At 39.3% G+C, this 18,095-nt stretch overlaps 1 protein-coding gene across 2 annotated transcripts in view; it reads left to right on the top strand.

The window, feature by feature from the left end:
* The window catches only part of TAFA3 (TAFA chemokine like family member 3), a 1,052,604-nt gene that overhangs the window by 294,086 nt on the left and 740,423 nt on the right, over positions 1-18,095 (top strand). For both annotated transcript variants that reach the window (XR_011319810.1, XM_069761753.1), the window contains exon 2: positions 11,755-11,870. Coding sequence is in view for 1 of the 2 variants with exons in the window: in XM_069761753.1 (XP_069617854.1) it covers positions 11,756-11,870 (115 nt within the window). In the remaining variant the exon portion in view is untranslated. The remainder of the gene's footprint in view (positions 1-11,754; positions 11,871-18,095) is intronic.

Genomic DNA, 18,095 nt, shown 5'->3' with positions numbered 1-18,095 from the left:
GAACATTTTGTCCCCCTCCCAGGTGTATTGTAGTAATAAGAAACCAATACATTAGAAAGGACTTTGTATCCCGGTGGCTTCTGCTAATAAGTCCTTCCTGCACTGCTCAGCCCAGCAGAATCAGGAAACTACAATTATCGATATTGTGCAGGGAAGAGGAAAAGATAGCAAGTTACTTCCAGCCTAATGACTGCACAGGTCGCCAAGCCTGGGATTTCTCTCTATGTTGCGCCTGTTAATTTCTTGATATTGTTGCTTTGTGACAGCCAGTGGATGTGTAATGAAAGTATCCGATAGACTGTCTGACAGCGAAGACGTGAGCAACAGTTAGGTTGGGATATGCTGCAGACTATTTCAAAGATTTTTGTAATCTCATATCTCATTTTCTAGAAGCCGACGTCAAGTTCTATATACTTAACGTAGGGATTGAGTTATTACGCTTGATTTGAAGACACAGCGATGTACTCTCCATTGATATATACAGTACAGACCAAAAGTTTGGACACATCTTCTCATTTAAAGATTTTTCTGTATTTTCATGACTATGAAAATTGGTAAATTCACACTGAAGGCATCAAAACTACGAATTAACACTTAAATTATATACTTAACAAAAAAGTGTGAAACAACTGAAAATATGTCTTATATTCTAGATCAGGGGTCCCCAACTCCAGTCCTCAAGGCCCACCAACATGTCATGTTTTCAGGATTTCCTTAGTCTTGCCCAGGTAATAATTGCATCACCTGTGCAATGCAAAAGAAATCCTGAAAACATGACCTGTTGGTGGGCCTTGAGGACTGGAGTTGGGGACCCCTGCTCTAGATTCTTCAAAGTAGCCACCTTTTGCTTTTATGACTGCTTTGCACAATCTTGGCATTCTCTTGATGAGCTTCAAGGGGTAGGGTATGTGCACATGTCAGGATTTTATGCAGAAATTTCCTGAACAAAACCGGAGATTTTCTGCATAAAATCCGCACATGTTTTACTCGCTGTTTTCTCGCGGTTTTTGCACGTTTTTGGTGCGGATTTTTCGCATTTTTTTTCCGGAGCTTCCCAATGCATTAAATAGCAGGAAATCTGTGAAAAATGGCACAAAAATTGCGGAATGCATTCAAAATGATGGGATGCTTAATGTATGCGTTTTTTATGCGTTTTTGCCGCAGAAAACCGCCAAAAAAAGAGCAAAAAATGTGAAAAATCTGGAACGTCTGCACATACACTTACTGATTGATGCTCATTTGATATTGTCTTTAAAAGGTGATGTGCTGTGAACGAGTTGTAATAGATTGTTCAGCTCACATGGGCTGTCATTGTTTTTCAGCTTACATTGAACTATTGTAAAGAATGATAATTTTTAAGCCTGCTTAAAAATAATTTCACCAGATCAACAATCATTTTTCCTCTTTAATCGGGTGATCACAACCCTGAATTCTCTGAAAGCTTATCATGCACAAGTGTTCTTGATAATTCCTGTTCATGGTAATCTTTCAATATAAATGAACTTTAAGGCTCTGTTCACATGATGCCTATGTTCTTCCATTTCAATCAGGAATGAGCAGGATGCTAATTACTTATAACTATTCAAGTTTTCTGATATAAATGGAACAGACAAATTGAAAGGATAAGTGTAAACAAAGCCTAAATGGAATGGGTTGCCTTACTTAAGAAACACCTTTAATTATAATGAAAACTGCATTTTTCTATAGTTTCAGGATCTCTGCTTGCTGTTATAAAATGGAAATATTCTTTTTTTTAATTCAAATATTTTGCCAGATTTATCAATGGCGACATTTTCAAAAGTTGTAAAAGAAATCACAAACTCAGTTCCGTAGATTTGTTGAGTTAAAAGAGGTAAAACAACTCTAGACAAAAGTGGTATTTCTAATGATTCACAAGATGTATTACTCCTTGTCCGGCAGGTTGATAATTTTGGCACAAATAGAGCAAACTCAGGTATAAGCAAGGCTGACGTTAAAAAATCCTCTCATGATAATGTCTCCAAATATCTCTCAGGAATGTGGCTTTGATGTCATGGTTTGTAAATAAGTTATGACTCAAACAGATTGCCAGACATGCTCCCTCTTTCAGTATAACATCTACTATATAAAGCTGAATGTGTGTATGTGTGTGTGTGTGTGTGTGTGTGTATGTCCGGGATTGGAATCTGCACCGTCGCAGCTACAGCCACAAAATTTTGCACAGTCACACGTCTGGACCCCGAGAGCGTCATAGGCTATGTTGTGAGGCGAAATTTTAACCCCGCGCGTTCCAATTCACCAAACAATTTTGCCCCTATCTACATAATGGGGAAAAAAGTGAAAGGAAAAGTGTTGGAAGCGTCGCAGCTACAGCAACAAAATTTTGCACAGTCACACGTCTGGACCCTGAGAGCGTCATAGGCTACGTTGTGAGGTGAAATTTTAACCCCGCGCTTTCCAATTCACCAAACAATTTTGCCCCTGTCTAAATAATGGGGAAAAAAGTGAAAGGAAAAGTGTTGGAGGCGTCGCAGCTACAGAAACAAAATTTTGCACAGTCACACATCTGGACCCTGAGAGCGTCATAGGCTACGTTGTGAGGTGAAATTTTAACCCCGCGCTTTCCAATTCACCAAACTATTTTGCCCCTATCTACATAATGGGGAAAAAGTGAAATGAAAAGTGTTGGAGGCGTCGCAGCTACAGCCACAAAATTTTGCACAGTCACATGTCTGGACCCCGAGAGCGTCATAGGCTATGTTATTAGGTGAAATTTTAACCCCGCGCTTTCCAATTCACCAAACAATTTTTCCCCTATCTACATAATGGGGAAAAGTGAAAGGAAAAGTGTTGGAGGCAAATTGACAGCTGCCAGATGTGAACAAGGGGGACTTAAAGAATGAGAGCGATGGCGCCAAAGAGTATATACCGATCAGTTGCTAAGGTGGGGCCCCGACATGAGATACTCACCACACATGGGGATATGAACACACACACAAAATGCGCCACACACTACCACGTGCTTGAACACATATACCACCCTCAGCACACATTTCACCACACATACACCAACCTCGCCACATAAAAGTCGAAACACAAAAGTCGCCGCTCAAAACTCACCACGCGCAAAACTCGCCACATGCAAAAACTAGGCTCACGCAAAACTCGCCACAAGTGCAAAACTCACCTCATGGAAAACTCGCCACACGCAAAACTTGCACACGCGGAAAAATTGCCACATGCACAAAAGTTGCAACACATGCAAAAGTTGCCTCACACAAAACTTGCACATACTCAAAAGGCACCAGACATAAAACTCACCACGCGCAAAACTCGCCATGCGCAAAACTTGCTGCACACAACTTGCTACACTAACCTGTCACATGCAACTCGACACACAAAAAGTTGCTACACGCATGTTGCCACACAAAACTCATCTCACAAAAGTCGCTACATGCATGTCGCCACACACAACTCAACACACACAACTTGACAGACGAAACTCGCCCTAAAACACACACAAGTCTGGTATTAGCCTTCAAAAATAAAAATCTGATTAATAAGCAGACAAACTACAAGAGCAACAAATGTACCATATAGGAAATACAGCAGCTGTCAGTCACATGACCTGTCTATTATGTGTATGTGTGAGCTAATATATACTGCCAGGGGGAGGGCTTCCTGTTGGCTGGGGATTTATCAGGCTGCCAATTTATCTTACAAATACTGAGGTAAAAATACTGAGCAAATAACGTGTGAACGAGGTCTAATACAGGAGGAGATGACACACAGGTATATACTTTATACAGGGGAGATGACACACAGATATATACTATATACAGGAGAGATGACACACAGGTATATACTATATAGAGGAGGAGATGACATACAGGTACATACTATATACAGGAGGAGATGACATACAGGTATATACTATATACAGGAGGAGATGACACACAGGTATATACTATATACAGGAGCAGATGATCTACAGGTATATACTATATACAGCAGGAGATGACATACAGGTATATACTATATACAGGGGAGATGACACACAGGTATATACCATATACAGGAGAGATGACACACAGGTATATACTACAAACAGGAGGAGATAACACACAGGTATATACTATATACAGGAGAGATGACACAGATATATACTATATACAGGAGGAGATGACACACAGGTATATACTATATACAGGAGCAGATGACACACAGGTATATACTATATACAGGAGGAGATGACACACACATATATACTATATACAGGGGAGATGACACAGGTATATACTATATAAAGGAGCAGATGACACACAGGTATATACTATATACAGGAGGAGATGACACACAGGTATATACTATATACAGGAGGAGATGACACACACATATATACTATATACAGGAGGAGATAACACACAGATATATACTATATACAGGAGAGATGACACAGGTATATACTATATACAGGTGGAGATGACAACCTGTTATATACTATATACAGGGGAGATGACATACAGTTACATACTATATACAGGGGCGATGACACACAGGTATATACTATATACAGTGGAGATAACACACAGGTATATACTATATACAGGAGGAGATGACACAGGTATATACTATATACTGGAGGAGATGACACACAGGTATATACTATATACAGGAGCAGATGATACACAGGTATATACTATATACAGCAGGAGATGACTTACAGGTACATACTATACAAAGGAGGAGATGACACACGTATATACTATATACAGGAGGAGATGACATACAGGTATACAGTATATACAGAAGAGATGACATACAGGTATATAATATATACAGGAGGAGATGACACATGGGTATATACAATATACAGGAGGAGATGACATACAGCAGGTATATACTATTTACAGGGGAGATGACATACAGGTATATACTATATACAAGAGAAGACATACAGGTGTATACTATATATAAGGGAGATGACAAACATGTATATACTGAGGTGAAAATGAGGGGTGTGAGGTGAAAATGAAAATGTGTGAGTGCAAAATTAGAGGAGTGAGGGAAAATAGTGGAGTGATCAGAAAATGACAGATGTGAGGTCGAAATGACAAGTGTTAGGGGGGAATGAGAGGAGTGAGGGGGAAAATAAGAGGAGTAAGGGGAAAATGAGAGGTGTAAGGGAGAAAATGAGAGGTGTAAGGGAGAAAATGAGTGGCATGATGGGAAAATAAGAGGCGTGAGGTGCTATAACTAACCACAGATATTTACTATGCCCAGGCAATGCCGGGCTCTTCAGCTAGTGCATAATATAAGTCTTAGAATTATACCAATCATTATAATGCTTTGGGGTTTTATATATATACTAGCTGAAGAGCCCGGCATTCCCTGGGCATAGTAAATATCTGTGGTTAGTTATAGCACCTCACTTCTCTTATTTTCCCAACACGCCTCTCATTTTCCCAATCACATCTTTCATTTTCCCCCTCACATCTCTCATTTTCTCCCTCACACCTCTCATTTTCTCCCTCACTCCTCTCATTCCCCCCTAACACTTGTCATTTCAACCTCATATCTGTCATTTTCTGATCACTCCGCTATTTTTCCTCTCTCCTCTCATTTTGCACTCACACCTTTTCATTTTCACCTCACACCTCTCATTTTCACCTCATCACCTCAGTATATACATGTTTGTCATCTCCCTTATATGTAGTATACATCTGTATGTCATCTCCTGTATATAGTATATACCTGTATGTCATCTCCCCTGTATATAGTATATACCTGCTGTGTGTCATCTCCCCTGTATATAGTATATATCTGTGTGTCATCTCCTCCTGTATATAGTATATACCTGCATGTCATCTCCTTCTATATATAGTATATACCTGTATGTCATCTCCTCCTGTATATAGTATATACCTGTGTGTCATGTCCCCTGTATATAGTATATATCTGTGTGTCATCTCCTCCTGTATATAGTATATACCTGCATGTCATCTTCTATATATAGCATATAACTGTATGTCATCTCCTCCTATATATAGTATATACCTGTAGGTCATCTGCTCCTGTATATAGTATATACCTGTGTGTCATCTCCTCCTGTATATAGTATATACCTGTATGTCATCTCCTCCTGTATATATATGTACCTGTATGTCATCTCCTCCTTTCTATAGTATATACCTGTGTGTCATCTCTCCTGTATATAGTATATATCTGTGTGTCATCTCCCCTGTATATAGTATATACCTGTGTGTCATCTCCTCTTGTATTAGACCTCGTTCACACGTTATTTGCTCAGTATTTTTACCTCAGTATTTGTAAGCTAAATTGTCAGCCTGATAAATCCCCAGCCAACAGGAAGCCCTCCCCCTGGCAGTATATATTAGCTCACACATACACATAATCGATAGGTCATGTGACTGACAGCTGCCGTATTTCCTATATGGTACATTTGTTGTAGATTGTCTGCTTATTAATCAGATTTTTATTTTTGAAGGATAATACCAGACTTGTGTGTGTTTTAGGGCGAGTTTCGTTTGTCAAGTTGTGTGTGTTGAGTTGCGTGTGGCGACATGCATGTAGCAACTTTTGTGAGATGAGTTTTGTGGCAACATGCGTGTAGCAACTTTTTGTGTGTCGAGTTGCATGTGACAGGTTAGTGTAGCAAGTTGTGTGCAGCAAGTTTTGCGCATGGCGAGTTTTGCGCGTGGCGAGTTTTATGTGTGGTGCCTTTTGAGTATGTGCAAGTTTTGTGTGAGGCAACTTTTGCATGTGTTGCAACTTTTGTGCATGTGGCAATTTTTCCGTGTGTGCAAGTTTTGCGTGTGGTGAGTTTTCCATGAGGTGAGTTTTGCACTTGTGGCGAGTTTTGCAAGAGCCTAGTTTTTGCATGTGGCGAGTTCTGCTCGTGGCGAGTTTTGAGTGGCGACTTTTGTGTTTCGACTTTTATGTTCCGAGGTCGGTGTATTTGTGGTGAAATGTGTGCTGAGGGTAATATGTGTTCAAGCACGTGGTAGTGTGTGGCACATTTTGTGTGTGTGTTCATATCCCGTGTGTGGTGAGTATCCCATGTTGGGGCCCCACCTTAGCAACTGTACGGTATATACTCTTTGGCGCCATCGCTCTCATTCTTTAAGTCCCCCTTGTTCATATCTGGCAGCTGTCAATTTGCCTCCTGCACTTTTCCTTTCATTTTTTCCCATTATGTAGGTAGGGGCAAAATTGTTTGGTGAATTGGAAAGCGCGGGGTTAAAATTTCACCTCACAACATAGCCTATGACGCTCTCGGGGTCCAGACGTGTGACTGTGCAAAATTTTGTTGCTGTAGCTGCGACGCTTCCAACACTTTTCATTTCACTTTTTTCCCCATTATGTAGATAGGGGCAAAATTGTTTGGTGAATTGGAAAGTGCGGGGTTAATATTTCACCTCACAACATAGCCTATGACGCTCTCGAGGTCCAGACATGTGACTGTGCAAAATTTTGTTTCTGTAGCTGCGACGCTTCCAACACTTTTCCTTTCACTTTTTTCCCCATTATGTAGATAGGGGCAAAATTGTTTGGTGAATTGGAACGCGCGGGGTTAAAATTTCGCCTCACAATATAGCCTATGACGCTCTCGGGGTTCAGACATGTGACTGTGCAAAATTTTGTGGCTGTAGCTGCGACGCCTCCAACACTTTTCCTTTCACTTTTTCCCCATTATGTAGATAGGGGCAAAATTTTTTGGTGAATTGGAACGCGCGGGGTTAAAATTTCACCTCACAACGTAGCCTATGACGCTCTCAGGGTCCAGACGTGTGACTGTGCAAAATTTTGTTTCTGTAGCTGCGACGCCTCCAACACTTTTCCTTTCACTTTTTTCCCCATTATGTAGATAGGGGCAAAATTGTTTGGTGAATTGGAAAGCGCGGGGTTAATATTTCACCTCACAACATAGCCTATGACGCTCTCAGGGTCCAGACGTGTGACTGTGCAAAATTTTGTTGCTGTAGCTGCGACGCTTCCAACACTTTTCCTTTCACTTTTTTCCCCATTATGTAGATAGGGGCAAAATTGTTTGGTGAATTGGAACGCGCGGGGTTAAAATTTTGCCTCACAATATAGCCTATGACGCTCTCGGGGTCCAGACGTGTGACTGTGCAAAATTTTGTTGCTGTAGCTGCGACGCTTCCAACACTTTTCATTTCACTTTTTTCCCCATTATGTAGATAGGGGCAAAATTGTTTGGTGAATTGGAAAGCGCGGGGTTAATATTTCACCTCACAACATAGCCTATGACGCTCTCGGGGTCCAGACATGTGACTGTGCAAAATTTTGTTTCTGTAGCTGCGACGCTTCCAACACTTTTCCTTTCACTTTTTTCCCCATTATGTAGATAGGGGCAAAATTGTTTGGTGAATTGGAACGCGCGGGGTTAAAATTTCGCCTCACAATATAGCCTATGACGCTCTCGGGGTTCAGACATGTGACTGTGCAAAATTTTGTGGCTGTAGCTGCGACGCCTCCAACACTTTTCCTTTCACTTTTTCCCCATTATGTAGATAGGGGCAAAATTTTTTGGTGAATTGGAACGCGCGGGGTTAAAATTTCACCTCACAACGTAGCCTATGACGCTCTCAGGGTCCAGATGTGTGACTGTGCAAAATTTTGTTTCTGTAGCTGCGACGCCTCCAACACTTTTCCTTTCATTTTTTCCCCATTATGTAGATAGGGGCAAAATTGTTTGGTGAATTGGAACGCGCGGGGTTAATATTTCACCTCACAACATAGCCTATGACGCTCTCGGGGTCCAGACGTGTGACTGTGCAAAATTTTGTTGCTGTAGCTGCGACGCTTCCAACACTTTTCCTTTCACTTTTTTCCCCATTATGTAGATAGGGGCAAAATTGTTTGGTGAATTGGAACGCGCGGGGTTAAAATTTTGCCTCACAATATAGCCTATGACGCTCTCGGGGTCCAGACGTGTGACTGTGCAAAATTTTGTGGCTGTAGCTGCGACGGTGCAGATGCCAATCCCGGACATACACACACACACACACACATTCAGCTTTATATAGTAGATTTTTTTTTTTTTTATTCTGTAGCTTATTCATCCTGTTGCAGATTTGTGGAACTCTTGCACACTGTATTTCACAACCATGTGCACATGTTGAGTATTTTTTAACATGCACTTTTACCTCATTTTTGACTGCATTTTTTGTCTTTTGTTGGCGTGTCATGCTTTAAATAAAGCTGGTTTGTTTTTGATACTTCAAAAAGATTTTTTTTTGCTTTGACAAAATCTTATTGAAATACCTAATTGCTGATCACATGCGTTTTTGATGTGCTTCCTTGGAAACGCATTGAAAACACATATGCATTTTTTTGCTGCAGATTTTCCACTTCTAATGTCTATGGGAAAGTGCTGGACTGAAAACTCAATGTACCCGCAAGAGAAAATGACATTCTGCGGGTTTGAAAAATACACCACAGTTTAGTTTATACTTTCTAATATAAAAGAACAGTGTTCCTGAGATTTCTGTAAATCTCACCCACTTTGCTGGAACTGTAAGCTGCTGCGGTTTTGACCAACGTAAAGCATGCGGCGTCAAAAGCACATGAAAGGCTCATCTTGAGAACGTAGCTTATACTTTTCCACTGAGGTAAAAAAATCACCAAATACTTAACGTGTGCACTTCGCCTTAGGCTATGTTCAGTATGCGGTCAGTATGTTACATCAGTATTTGTAAGCCAAAACCAGGAGTGGAACAATCAGAGGAAAAGTATCATAGATACATGTCGCCACTTCTGTATTTATCACCCACACCTGATTTTAGCTTACAAATACTGAGGTAAAAACCTCATGAAATACTCAACATGTGTACGTGGCCTAAATGTTACAAAAATGTAAAACCAACATGTGTTACATTTCCACCATGTGTATGTGCACAGAGTCTTTCTGTAGAGTCTTCTGAGAAAAAATCACACAATGGTGTCTTTAAGGCCACGAGCACACGTTAAGTATTTGGTGCCTTTTTTACTTCAGTATTTGTAAGCTAAACTCGGGAGTGAGTGAACAATGTAGAAGTGCGGCACGTGTTTCTAGTAGACTTTTCCTTCGACTGTTCCACTCATGGTTTTGGCAAACAAATGCTGGGGTAAAAAATCATCAACTACTTAACATGTGCACCTGGCCTATGACTCTGGACTCCAATTAGTAGATAAATAAATCTTTTATTACATTGCAAAAAATTGACAGCTTATAGGTTTGAGCCTAACATCACGTGTACTTGCCCTTTTAGATCTTTGCCAGGCTGACTGTTGTCATTTGGACAGGATTACGCGGTGCTGCTTTTTTGTATGTTTACATCTTATAGATGCCAGTGCAGCTTACGACTTTTCCCAGGTGAAGCTGCTTCAGGGAAAAACAGGCAGCATTTTTCTGAAGCAGCTACACCAGAAGGTGAAAGAAGTATTGAGCATGTGCACAGCAACGTCATTTTTTCATTTGTGTGCACTATGTCCGTTTCTGCTGCTGTTTTTTGGTCCTTTTTCTGGTGGATTTTGCTTGCAAAAGATTGTGTGTGCACATTGCCAGTTAGCAGAACCTCAAAAGTTTTACAGGAGTATTTGAAGTATTTCCACTTTTTACTCCAAAACCTCCTAAAAACTTTGTGCGCTTGCCCTAACCCTTAAAAGCTTTTTTTTTTTTTGTTATTACGTTAACAAATTAGAGAAGGCAAAGTTTAGCAACAACTCAGTTCCTCAGATATTCAAGATATTCAATATTTCTGTTGCTTTTGGATAATAAAACTTTTGCAATTCAATCGAATAAATCTTGTAAGAGCTAATTACATCACAACAACACCTCTCTCATCTCCTTACGGTTAGCTACAATGTAGCAGTGTGGTTTTCAGTCATTTTAGGTCACAGAGGATTCATTAGTCTGCTTACAACTTTACCAAACTCTCGACTGTCAGAAGTATTGGACCTGTATGGATTTCAGCCTCCAAATGAGAACAAGAATATTGCAGTTCCCTGACATGAAGCTAAGATCTCCAAAATGGTGTAATGTTTTCTTACAAAAGTAAAATGCTGCTTAACTTTTTATTAAGCATAAAACATCTTTAGTTTTATAAAACTGTTAGGGCAAGGAAACCTTTTAGGGTATGTCCACATGACATCTTTTATACATGGGTGAACGAAGAGGAATACGCTTTGAGACACATTGACATTTTTTGTCCTGTAGCGTCCTTTAAGTCTTTTCCTGGCTCTTGTCATCATTTTTCACTGCCTGCATTTTTTTTAATTCAGTTTTATGTTTTGCTTAGGTTGACTTTTGTGTTGACTTTTTCCAGTCATTTTTTTAATCATATTTCAACAACAAAGAAAACATTAGCTATTTTTGAAGTGAAATAGTTGGGAAAACACTAAGAAAGATGCCTGGTTGTTTTCTGGGAGTCTTTTGAGTCTTCTCTTTAATGTAACAAGCATCTTCAAAATGAAAAATAACTAATGACTGAAGAATGGTGGGCCATTTCTTTTGGCCGTTTTGCTTATTTTGAATCGCAAAGAGATTAAAATCCCCTCAAAACCCTGAATATATGAACAATAAGTCCTTTTTAAATAGAAATCCATGTGTCTATTTCATTGCGCACTTTGTGGAACAGCTTTTGGAGCAGACCTGTCTGAAAAAGACATTGTGTGCACATACCCTATTTCCAATCTTGACTGGGCAATTTTAAGATGGCAGATGAGTAATTATTGTTGTTTTTTTTTCAGAATGGGTAAAAGAGAGATTCAAAGCTTCATCAGATGGGTATTGATTCTCACCCTCTGCCTTTTAACCCTATGGGGACGTATAGCCGCTGCATCTACACACCACAGAATCCATTCAGGTATGTACAATGCACTTGTCATTTTCTGGTGGAGGCTTTTGTTTCATTGTGCTATCAATGCATACCAAACTTTTTGGAATCTACTGTATGTATTTTTGTCCTCTTCATGCAGTTTTCAACCTCTTTGTGTGCTCTACAGGATTTGTGAGCAATTCTGGGTGATCATTTGTGTAGTCATGGTGATATATATGAGGACTCCTTCAGATGTCAGTGTGTCTGGTACATGTGGTGGCGCTTACATACATAGACCCATTCAAGTGAATGGGTATGTGCACATGTCAGTGTGCTTCCACGAACCATGTATCCATGGATAAAATATGCTGACATGTCCATTTTTTAACAGCATCCATGTGTCATCAATGTGACACGTACCGGCGCCTGGTAATCAGCGGTACAATTAGCGCTGTTCCCCAGGGCCAGGTGCTGAAGCCTGCTCTCATCATTCTTTCCTGCTCTTGTTATTATCAGATGAATATAACTCGACATTCTCCCATGCTCACACTGATTGCAGTGCGAGAAGGGGAGAATGATGCAAGTGGTCTTCAGCACATGACACCAGGTAACAGCACTAACTGTACCACTGCTTCCCTGGCTCTGGTATGTGTGGTACTGATGTGTTAAATGGGCAGCACATGGTTGCCACAGGTATGCCACAAGTATGACTCATACAGACACTGATATCTCTGATACTGTTTTTTCTTGTACCAGAAATATCAGGATGTGTTAAACAGGCCTAAGACTATATTTCCATGCATCACAAGCTTATTTTAGGTCTCTCCCCATAGTTTAAAGGAAATATACCATCTTTATTGTTTTTTATATTTACAACCAGAGAGTGAAACATATTTTTTCTAACCTATTTTTATTTTAAATGATTATGGTGGCAGATATCTTGACTTCAACCAAGCTTCTGCTTTGAAATGGTTAACATCTAAAAAATGTCTGTTCGTTTTGCAATTTACAGTAGGAAATATTGTATGCAGATTATTAAGCAAGATATTAGAAATTTATATCTGAATTAGGAGACAAACACTGAAACTGCAACTGTATGTAATGATAGGACTAAATACTGAAATCTCTCCACTTACCTATGGAGATGGGAGTACTTACTCCAACAAAATCGATGTAATACTGATGACAAGGGCGCCAAAAAATACCAACATACAATAATAGTTCTCTATTCATAAATTAACCCTGAGAACTGATTATGAGTGTATAATTTAATAGTTGAAATTTCAAAAAGTAAATAGCCTACTCTTTTTATGAGGTTTATGAGGTTTAACATCTTTTAGACAGAGTTCTCCAGTGTTAGGTAGAAGATTTAAGAAGTAAATGTGCCCCATCTGGCAAGGACCCACATGGGCAGGTGAGAGCAGCAACAGTGGTTGTGCTTCATGATGTCACCATTAGAGTAAAGTCTAATCAATACATTCTGGTAACCTAACATCTTCCTTCTTCATGGATTACACTATGGGCAGCATCAATTTGGCTGAAGCTACTTCCCATGTAAATAAATTATAATAAATAATCTTTATTTTTGTATAGTGCTAGCATATTCCGCAGCGCTTTACAGTTTTGCGCACATTATCATCGCTGTCCCCGATGGGGTTCACAATCTAAATTCCCTATCATACTTTGGAATGTGGAAGGAAACCAGAGTGCCCGGAAGAAACCCACTCAAACATGGGGAGAACATACAAACTCCTTGCAGATGATGTCCTTGGTGGGATATGAACCCAGGACTCCAGCGCTACAAGGCTGCAGTGATATCCACTGAGCCACCGTGCTGCCCCTATGCCACCGTCCTGCCCGTAGTTGACACTTCCCAGAATATGCTGTGTAGCTAGGGGGACAGATCTTCATCTGTCAATCACTCAAACAGATTTTCCATTTTTGATATTCCCAGATAAAATATGTACTTTACACACTTGAGCTCCTAAATTTGACTCTACTCCAACACTTACCCAATCCCTGTAGGTCGTTACTTTGTGGTTTCATATTAACACAGTAGAAATAGCTAGAAATGAGCTCTCAACTAGACGCTGAGTGAGTTGTTTCATTGGAGATTTGCTGAGTGGGTAAAGTGACCAACAGAAACAAATATTTAATAGATAGAATAAAAGCCTGCAATTCATTTTGATGTGAACAGTAAAATCACAGAGTGACAGGTTAGAATAGATATATACACATAAAATACATATATATAGATGTCAGTGACGTACACATATATACTGTTTATGTATATATATATTACATAGATAGAAGAAAAGCCAGCAATTCAGCAGCCACGTAGTATAAAATCACAGCAGGAGCCGACAGAATAGAAGAGATGAATTACATACAGTAAATACACATAGAATAGGTAGATATACAGATGTCACTGACAAATACAATTAATACAGTGTGTGTGCAGCTTACTGTACATGTGTTTAATTAATAAAATATAATTTTTCTGAAAAACATGGTGTGGGCTCCCTCGTAATTTTCTTAACTATTACTATTACAGCTATTAGTATTAGCTCGCAGCTGCATACTTAGCCTTTACTGGCTATGAAAATGGGGGGGCACTAAAATAATGACTTAGGGTCCCCATATAATTAATAACCAGTTAAGGCTATGCAGATAGCTGTGGGCTGATATTAATAGCCTAGGAAGGGGCCATGGATAAGCCCCCTACCCCACAGGCTAAATACATCAGCACTAAGCTGCCCTGGAAAAGGTGCATCTCTAAGATGTGCCAATTCTGACACTTGGCCTCACTCTTCCCACTTGCCCTGTAGCGGTGGCAAGTGGGGTGATAGTTGGAGGGGTTGATGTCACCTTTGCATTGTCAGGTGACATCAAGCCCAGACGTTAGTAAGTTAGTAATGAAGAGGTGTCTATAAGACTATATAGATATAGTCAAATCGTTTAATAACACACACAGAATAAAGTCCTTTAAGTGAAAGAATGACAGAGACTCCTTTTATAAATCTTAATTAAACCATACTTATGGCATCACCCATTCCACTGACGCCTTTGTCTTTTACAAAAGAGTTAAAAATAACAAACAACCATATTCCTCACCTTTCCACAGAGATGATAATCCATCTGTCCCATGACGGGTCTAGCTCTGCTACATCTAAATGGCAGGCTGCATGGTTGCATGATGCGACCATACAGTCTGCCATCAAGCAGAGACATTGACATCTTTATATTTCTTCACTGACATCTTTATATTTATCTACTCTAGTTTTATATATCTATTCTTTCTATTCTGTTCTAACCTGTCACGTTGTGGTTTTACTGTACTCGCCAGATGTATTGCCAGTTTTTCAAAGGACATCAGTGCGTAACAATTGGACAACACTCACATTGTCCGTGTGGCATGCGAGTTCGAGTTTTTCGTTTTCACCCATAGGCTTTCATTGGCTAGTCTTTGATCACAACATGCTGTGATTTTACATGCACGTCGAATACACCTGAGAAAAAATTCAATGATGTAAGCTGCCCCATAGATTAACACTGGGCCAAGTGTTATGCAATGTTTTCTCACATAGCACTCGGCCACATTCTATGGTAATGTGACTCAGGCCTAAAGGTCAAAATTAGGGGTATGGGTGAAATTTATAAGGGTGCTTGCCCTCAGTAGATATAGAACTGGAGAAAAGTGCACATCTTAGATTAAAAGTGAAGGTTATGAAGCCCACACCATATTCTGTACACTAAAATTTAATTCAGCTACTTTCATAAACCATATGACAATTTCTTACAGGGCTCTGCACTCTAGTATTCAATATACCCCAAATGGTGATTTTTCTACAAATGCTTAAGTGGTTGCATCATTATCTGAGATGGACCTGTCACTATAAGTCATTTTAATGTCTTTTTTAGTGAAATAATAGCTTACATATATGTGTGGTGTGCCCTTTTTTATCCTTTGGTAGGCTGGTCATCTCTTGCAGTGAAAATGTTAAGTAGATATTGACTGAAGTAAAACAGTAGGAAAAATTGGTGCAAAATATGAAATTATTAAAAAAGAAACACATTTCACAGAATTGTATGAATTTCACCTTCTTGACAAGCTAACAAGGGCCTTTATTTTTTTCTTAAAAACATATAGCCCTGCCATTCCCCAAAATACTAACCAACAGCATTTTTGTCATTTATATGAGCTGTCCCAGGTAAACCACTAGCCATAAGCACTATTGAAGGGTTCTCCAGTTCTTTCAATTTCATGGCGGATCATGTATGTTAGATTGCTGAAGTCAGAATCTCAGCACCCCATGTAAGCCGCCAATTTGAAGGCATATGGACATTCTAAATGATGAATCTATATGAGTATAATTATCCACAGCTCCTGCTGTGGACTACACCTCCTATGTACAGTCACGGCAAAAGAGTTGGCACCCTTGAAATAGTTTCAGAGTTGTAAATGTCTTGATTATGTCGTGCACCAAAGGAAAATTAAGATCTCTGGAGATGGACTAGTAACATTGAGATTGTTGAGATTTTTCAACAATTTTTATTCTCAAGTCCTCAGACAGTTCTCTTGTCCTCTTTCTGTTCCTCATGCCTAATGTAGAACACACAGACATACAGTGTAAAAATTGAGTCAAATTCTCCTCTTTTTTTCAGGTGTGATTTTCACATTGTCCACACCTGTTACTTTCAATAGGTGAGTTTGAACGAGCATCACATGCTTGAAACAAAGTTGTTTACCCACAATTTTGGAAAGGTGCCAACAATTTTGTTTTGCCCATTTTGTTTCTTTTTGTGTGAAATTATGTTCAATTTGTCTTTTTTTTTTGTGTTGTTCCAATACACGCAAAAGGAATAAACATGCCAACTATTTTGACCATGACTGTATAATATACAGTTATTCTTTTTAGTTGCTGCCATGTAAAACTAATTGTATTGGTCTTTGGTAGACACCAATAAAAGGGGCCTCGATACAAGAAAAATATATCATAAGGATTAGAAATGAGCTAACCCGAACTTAAAAGTTCCAGGTTCATGCCGGACAGTTAGTTCTTCAGGAAGTCCATTGCAGTGTCTGGAGGTCAGAGTGAGGGAGAGAGAGAGAGACAAACTCAAACGTTTGGGTCCCCATTGTTTTCAATGGGGTTCCAGTTCTAGTTCAAGTTCAAGTACAGTTTTGGTACCTGAACCGAACTTTGGAATAAAGTTTGGATCGGGTACCAGAAATTGAACTTCCATGGGTCCACTCATCCCTAATAAGAATCATTTGTTTTTTAACATCTAGGTGTTTGATAGCTGATGCAAGAAGCTTTGTTATGCTTGGTCAAAGACCTGTCTTAAAATAATGTTTGCAAGCATGGTGGCTCAGTGGTTAGCACTGTCTACTCTTAGTATTGGGTTTAAATCTGACCAAGATTAACATCTGCATATAGATTGACTGTTCTCTTTTGATTGTGTGGCTTTCCTCAATATTTGTATTGTTTTATTGCTAGGATGCTTATTATTTCTATAATGTCAGTGTGCTAAGATAACAAAAATGTTATTGTGATCATTGAATAATTATCTCTCTACAGCCTTGCAGAATATGTTGATGATAATACATAATCAGGAAATAACAAGCTACTTTCTTGGTTTCTCTAAAATAAAAACACCCCCCAAAAATACAAAAAAGAGCACCCAGAGAAATAACCAATGCCAAGTCCCAACCTATTAACACCTGCAGTAGGCACAACCTAATAGATCAGGTTTACGTTTAATGTTCCATTAATCCTAGCTTCCTGCTTTGCTTTAATATTGTTGTGTTAACACTATTACTATTTAAAGGGATTGTTTATCCTTAAATGTAGATTGTAAAGTCGGGATGGTTCATTCACTCACCACTATAGCAATAAGCACAATGTACATACACACACAATTGGCAAATTCTGTCCTACACTGCTGCATCACATAATAATGAGACACATTTACTATCAACTGCATTATATTTTTGTCAGTGTGATGTTATATAGAATATTAAATGGCTCAGACTTGTTGGATGTTTTGTCTACCCCGTACCAAGCATGGGGAAGACTTCAGCTGAAAATAAACTCAGTTAATGTGAAGCTTTCCATCATGATGCCTTTTGGGAAATGCTGTGATAGGGTTTACTAGACAGAAATCACAAGGAAGAATCTTACTGGTATAAAACCTGGCTAAGGTTTTTATATATTGAGGATTCACAAATTTGGTGATTTGCTATTCAGAGAAACTGATTAACCCCTTTAC

The sequence above is a fragment of the Ranitomeya imitator genome, chromosome 3 (assembly GCF_032444005.1).
Source record: "Ranitomeya imitator isolate aRanImi1 chromosome 3, aRanImi1.pri, whole genome shotgun sequence".
Classification (NCBI taxonomy): Eukaryota; Metazoa; Chordata; class Amphibia; order Anura; family Dendrobatidae; genus Ranitomeya; species Ranitomeya imitator.
Note: the sequence above shows the minus strand (reverse complement) of the source record. Positions and strands in the feature narration are given on the sequence as shown.